The following is a 6,216-nucleotide window of genomic DNA, read 5'->3' as shown; positions in this document are numbered from 1 at the left end:
CTGATTGTAAATATTTTTGAAGAGAATCCATCTGTATCTTAAAGGCAGTCACATCGGGTAGGGTTCATGAAATGAATGTAAGTGTTAATTTATTTACATATATATAAGGGTTTAAAAAACCCAGACTACTGTTTTTTATGCTTCTATAGGTTTAATAAAAAGGAGTAAGAATAATTCGGATTGATCAATGAAAAAGGACAAATATTGGAACTACTTAAAGGAGAATTTCTTAGATGTCTTAAGAATAAATGAAATTTTTTGTTCTATTATACTTATGTTGTGAGTTGTGACATATAAGCAATGTTGGAAAGAAAAAAAATAGTTAATTCAAAAATATGTACTCGTTAAATTTTGAAAATCAAATTTTAAATAATAAAAATGATGGACGTTAACAAATAAAATGGAATTTAAATCCTCCTATCTAAGCTAAAATGTGCTCCTATTTAAGCTTAGCTTAGAGTATTTGATCGTAATTCAGAAATGTTGCATAGAGAAATTAGTGAAGAAAAAGAAAAAGAAAAGAAAAGAAAAGAAAAGAAAGAGGAGATGGCGCGATTTTACGGTTGTTAGTGGTTGCAAGCGCGCACACAGTGAGTGACCTGCATCTGCATGCATGCAGTCTCACACTCTCTCTGTCTGGCATTCTTTATCCAGTGAGAAGAGAGGGAGAGAGGAACCACCGTAACTAACAATGTTTAACAACCACCATTACTCTCACACCTTCTGCGTCGCCCTCTTCTTCCTCCTTCTCTCTCTCATCCCAAGAAGCACCTCGCTTCGCTTCATCGGCCTCACCTACTCCGCCCCCACCACCACCCCTTCACCACCACCAGAAACAATCTCCGCCGCACTCTCCACTCTCAAAGTCAACTCCCTCCGCCTCGAAGACCCTGACCCAACCGTCATCCGCACCTTCCTCTACACCAACGTCTCCCTCTTCCTCACCGTTCCCAACTACCTCGTCCCAACCATGGCCTCCAACCGCTCCTCCACCCTCCGCTGGCTCTACACCCACGTCGTTCCCTTCTACCCTCGCGCCAGAATCACCACCATCTCCGTCGGCAATGCCTTCCTCGACTCCTACCCTCAGTCCGCCTCCGCCCTCCTCCCCGCCATCACCAACCTCCACCTCTCCCTTCGCGACCTCGGCATCCGCAAGATCACCGTCTCCACCTCCTTCTCCTTCGTCACCGCCATCTCCACCCCCTTCCCTCCTTCCTCCGCTCAGTTCCAAGAGCCTCCCGGAATCAACCTCATCGGACCTCTGCTCCAGTTCTTGCGCGACACCAACTCCTCCTTCTTGATCAACGTCTACCCTTACAACCTCTACAGGCTCAAATCCGAGATCCCCTTAGGGATTGCTCTCTTTCAAGAACACCCGTTCAATTTCAGAGACGATTTGGTTACCGGTGTTCGGTACCGGAATCTTTTCGACATGATGATCGATGCGGTGGTGAGCGCCATGGCGGTGGCGGGCTACGAGAGCATCCCGATCGTTGTGACGGAGACAGGGTGGCCGAGTAGCAGCACCGCCGCGAACGAGGTGGAGGCGAATCTAGGGTACGCGGAGATATACCTGAAGGGTTTGGTGAAGCATTTGAGATCGGGAATTGGGACGCCATTGTTGAAGGATGGTGTGAAGGAAGTTTATGTCTACGAGATGTTTGATAAAAAGGAAGGAACCACTCCTTCTTCGCGCTCTTGGGGTGTTCTCTACCCTAACGGGACCACCAAGTACCGCATCGATTTCTCTTCGTCAAAGTCCAACTACTTGTTGGAGGGTTCTTGGATCAACTTGGCCCTCAGGGTATTGCTCTCTTTCTTGGTTTTGGTTCTTTGGATTTGATAACAATTTCATCATCAGCTTCATGTATAGTCATTCTTCTCTGAATCAATGCTTTTTAGTTACTTTCATGACTGATGAATGTGATGAGTTTAGATAGATACTGATGATGTGGATAGTTATAGATATAGATATTGGATTTTCAGTGTTCTTAGTAGACTAATGAGTGCTATGACTCAGAATTTGATGGTGTCAGAGAGTTTAGATTAGATGATGAGTCAATGAAATTTTGGTATTGATGATGTATTCACCTCAACTCAAGTAAGATACGAATCCACTTTTTGTGCATGTCCCTACCCAGATTGATTTGTCTTATTTTGTAATAATATCTAGATCCAATGATTAGTGAAATGAGTTGATGCAATTAAAAAAAAAGTAGAAAATTTAAGAAAACAGAGCAGGCTCAGAAATAATGCAATACTACACTTTGAATTAATGGCTAATATAATGCCCCCAATCCAATTCTTTTGGGCTTGGAAAAATTGATAACAATATGGCCCTAAATATTGTGTTTTTGTAACAAGTGATAATCGACAACACCACATGATGGATCGTAGGGTGTGTTTTGTTTGAAATAAATGAAAACATGCATGTCCATCCATTGGTAAAGAATGGTTACAAGTGGAACTTTGCTTAATTTCCCATGTGCCCATAGCAAATAATGCCACTGTTGGTCACTTGGTACTACTTATCCAGCATCTTTTTCTCCACCTTCCATTTCCTCTTCACAATCATAATTCCGTTTTTAGTGAAGAAACTTTCTTAGTGTTCAAAAAACCTTCAATTATTCCCTTCTAAAAGCAGAACATGCATGTGCATATTACCACAATCATAATATGCATGGCACATTGAGTAGAAGACACTTTTGTTTAAAAAAAGTAATATACATCCTATTATCCTAGAAGCATATACTTGGAGGGGAAAAAATAAAAACACAAGACTATCACACTAATCTCCATCATCTATGATCTATGGACTATGATGGTTTTCTTTGTTGCTCAAATTTGTCGCATATAGGATCAGGAAGCAAAAAATTACGCACTCCTGTATCTGCAGCAATTAATGCATCCATATGGCTGCTTATGATCCCTTTTATAACGAAACCCTTATTCTTTATCACATTCTTTTTCCTAGAAATCCATTCATTTTCTTTGTTGGAATAATCTTCATCTTCATCTCTGCAAAATGCAGATCACCGTTTTAGTATAAGATCAAGCAGTTGGTATGTTCGAAGTCTACAAAAGTAGATGCCTATGTGAAATTCTAAAATGTAACAACTTAATTCACACCTATCTTTGTTTTTATAAAATATGATAGGAAAGAGCAGTTTTAAGCACTGAAATCAAGTTGCGTTTCTAAAGTTAAAAGCTTATGATCTATCTTAAATTCTAAACAATTGAGATATTTTCTTATTCATAACCAAGATTCATGACAGGAACATTGTGAGTTTATGACAATACCTCATCATCAAGGAAGACCAACAACTTCCGAATCCGGCTTTGCCAAGATTATCAACAGTGACATTTCTATCTGATCCGTTCCCCCTTGATAGCAAAACTATAGGCCATCCAGCAGCTTGAAGCTTCTTGCATAATCCTAGAACAAGACTGCTTTTTAAATTTTGCAACTCTAACATACAATTGACAATGCTGTTATCATGAAACCTACACCAATAAGATCATGTCAAGTTAACTGGTGCAGAAGATCAGCTTGGAGTTAGAACAACAGAAAAGAATACTTCTTTTTCTTTTTTCAGGACCTGAAAAACTATCAGTTATTTCAAAATAAACTTTGATAAACTGCAAAAAGAATAAATTTAGGCAAGATTAGTATGTTACCTCTGATATAGATTGGATGAATTAGGATTCAGAGGAAAAATGCCATCTATGTCCATTAGCACTACACCAACTCCATCATCTGATGGTTTAACTTTGTCAAAGTAGACCTCAATCAGAGACTTGGTCGAGTCTAAGTCGCGAGCGTATCGGCCTCCTTTGACATATTCTATGGCCAGGTCCTTGCAGATGCTAGGAAGATTATGTCCTTCTAAGCTATTGAGCTCGGTGTGCAGAGAATGAACCTTGCAATAGCTGTAATCATCATTCACACTTAGAAGCTCTATAACTCCAGAACCTCTACTCTGACAAGACTGCAGCATCATTGCCAGAGCAACCAGCATAGTAATCATTAGGAGGCCGATAGTGGCGAGCGAGGTAATCAAGATGGTTGCTGCGAAAGAAGTGATGTAGAATCCTGATTCCAGCACATAACTGCTCCTCATCTCTGTTATCATGAAAGAAACAATTTAGATAATTATCAACATTGTGCCAAAATAACCAAAAGGATAATTTAAGGGAGAAAGATAAAGATAGTAATGAAGAAGAGGGATGAAGCTAGCATTACATACCAGAACCACCAGAGAGACTCCTTGCAGAATAGTTCTCCTCCATTTGATGGCCATAAGCAGACATAACTCCAAGCTGCCAGATCTACCCTTGAATCCGATTCGAGTAAGGCCTATTTCGTGTTGCCAGAAATCAAAGCTGCATCCTGCAATTTTGGAAAAATTGGATCATCTTCCATAAATAAGTGAGATTCATATTTCCAGTTCTGGACAAAAATCAGAAACTTCCAAGCAACTACAGTGAACACCCTTCTTTGCCAATGAATGAATCATTTCATCTACGATTGGATGATGACAAACTGGGAAGAAATTATCACTCACCAACCATAACTGTTTAAATCTGAGGTATACCTTATACTAAGGCTAGAACTTCGATTATCGAGTCGAATGTCACATCTTGATCTAAAATCTTAATAGATATACTATTTACTCAATCCAAACTTTCAGCTACCGTTCGATCTAGATGTCTGGAAAGTTCAAATCACAAGGGCTCCAAATCAAGCAACATTGCAGCACACAACAGAAACTGATTCACAAGAAAGATGAAAAGAAAAACCGGTGGAGATTGACCCTAAAAATCATGTTGTTACACACCTTAATTAGCTTCAAAAGTTAGCATATTAGGAGAGTTAACACATCACAAGCAAAGGAATCAACCATCACGTCAACATTAAACAGGAAAATTGTTACAAAAGTAGAGAGAAAATTAGTACCTGAGAATGGCATTATTAATGTGAAGCAAGGTGAATTCTTCAACAAAGACGTATAGTAGTAGTAGCTGTGGCATAAAAATGCCAGAGCTTAGAAATTTTGCCATTGTTTTTGGTTCTGACTTGAGACACCCTTTATGTGTAGGCCAATCCAAAATGTGATTAGTGAGATAATCTATTATTAAGGTGTGGATTTGCATATCTTATCTAGTATAATTTTTTTCTTAAAGTAACTTTTATCATATATAATTTATAATTTTTTATTTTCAAAATTTAAGTCTAAAATCTTTTAGTTAATTAAATCATAAGATAATCACCAAACACTAACAGAAATGATTAATGTAAGAAAAAGGATATATAAATATTTATTAGTTAAGTTTATCTTAAGAATATAAAAAGATTAATAAGAGCAATAATGCATGGCATCACTATCACATGTTACAGTCACGGATAGAGCAGCAGCCACCTCCCACGAGCTCAAATTGAATGATGGTGGGGCAGATCCTCGGTGTAGATATCGAGCCACGTAGCGAAGAATAATAATGCAGACGTGGCCACTTGTTGCAATCTGATTGGTCGGTATTCCAAATGGATTCCTTATTCTCCATTTAAAGACGGCACGGTGATGGAATCTTGTATTTGGATCTTTGACATGTTGAGAAGCGTTGGTTGTCCATATTATCCTCCGACAAGGATTTATCCGATTAGGAAAAGTATATAAACCAAAGAGGTTATTAGCAAAAAATTAAACACAAATTAATTTTTGTTCAAAATTTAAACTTGAAATCACCAAAAAAAAAAAATTACGTATTCCTCATTCCGCAACCAGCTTAAACCTTAAAAGTTTCGTTTCCAACGCATTTAACATTATTTTATACAAAAATATTATGTGTAAAAAATATTAATCACTCAATTGAAATAATCATGTAAAACATTTGAAGCATGTTGAAATTAGCAAACAAACAAGATTCTCTTACCAAGAAATTTCATACATCTTTTTCCCTGGCCCATTTGTAATTCCTAACAACCAGCAATTATTATTGCTTTCATAATGCCACGTTCTTTTGTTTTTCAAGATACAAACTCAATAACATCCTTGATGTATACTTCCCTTTTTTTTTTCTCTTTAATTTTAATTGTAATCAAAGACCTAAAATAGTAGATGAAGACCTACAAAAATTATACATAAAGTGATTAAAAGAAATCTACACATTAACAATTTTACTATAGATATGATACATAATAGAACACAATATTAT

General features: G+C 37.7%; 2 protein-coding genes across 4 annotated transcripts; one reads left to right on the top strand and one right to left on the bottom strand.

Moving 5' to 3' along the window:
* The first annotated feature begins 332 nt into the window (after positions 1 to 332).
* On the top strand, positions 333 to 2,132 carry LOC107610011 (Glycosyl hydrolase superfamily protein). Its single transcript, XM_016312081.3, has one exon. The coding sequence runs from the start codon at positions 692 to 694 to the stop codon at positions 1,844 to 1,846; it is 1,155 nt and encodes a 384-aa protein (XP_016167567.1). The 5' UTR covers positions 333 to 691; the 3' UTR covers positions 1,847 to 2,132.
* Positions 2,133 to 2,601: 469 nt separating this feature from the next.
* On the bottom strand, positions 2,602 to 5,304 carry LOC107609518 (uncharacterized protein At2g39920). Of its 3 annotated transcripts, none has more exons than XM_016311511.3 (6): positions 4,961 to 5,304; positions 4,678 to 4,818; positions 4,251 to 4,393; positions 3,682 to 4,126; positions 3,304 to 3,507; positions 2,602 to 3,021 (listed from the first exon to the last, which is right to left on the bottom strand). In XM_016311511.3, exons 3-6 carry the CDS (start codon positions 4,312 to 4,314, stop codon positions 2,820 to 2,822), a joined length of 915 nt encoding a protein of 304 aa, XP_016166997.1. In that variant the 5' UTR covers positions 4,315 to 4,393; positions 4,678 to 4,818; positions 4,961 to 5,304; the 3' UTR covers positions 2,602 to 2,819. The 3 variants fall into 3 exon arrangements, with proteins under 3 accessions (XP_016166997.1, XP_020962963.1, XP_016166999.1); XM_021107304.2 differs by having other exon boundaries at positions 4,599 to 4,818; positions 4,961 to 5,099; XM_016311513.3 differs by lacking the exon at positions 4,678 to 4,818 and having other exon boundaries at positions 4,961 to 5,155.
* Positions 5,305 to 6,216: the final 912 nt, after the last annotated feature.

This window comes from Arachis ipaensis, chromosome B7 (genome assembly GCF_059453495.1).
Source record: "Arachis ipaensis isolate K30076 ecotype BB chromosome B7, ASM5945349v1, whole genome shotgun sequence".
Taxonomy (NCBI): domain Eukaryota; kingdom Viridiplantae; phylum Streptophyta; class Magnoliopsida; order Fabales; family Fabaceae; genus Arachis; species Arachis ipaensis.
Note: the sequence above shows the minus strand (reverse complement) of the source record. Positions and strands in the feature narration are given on the sequence as shown.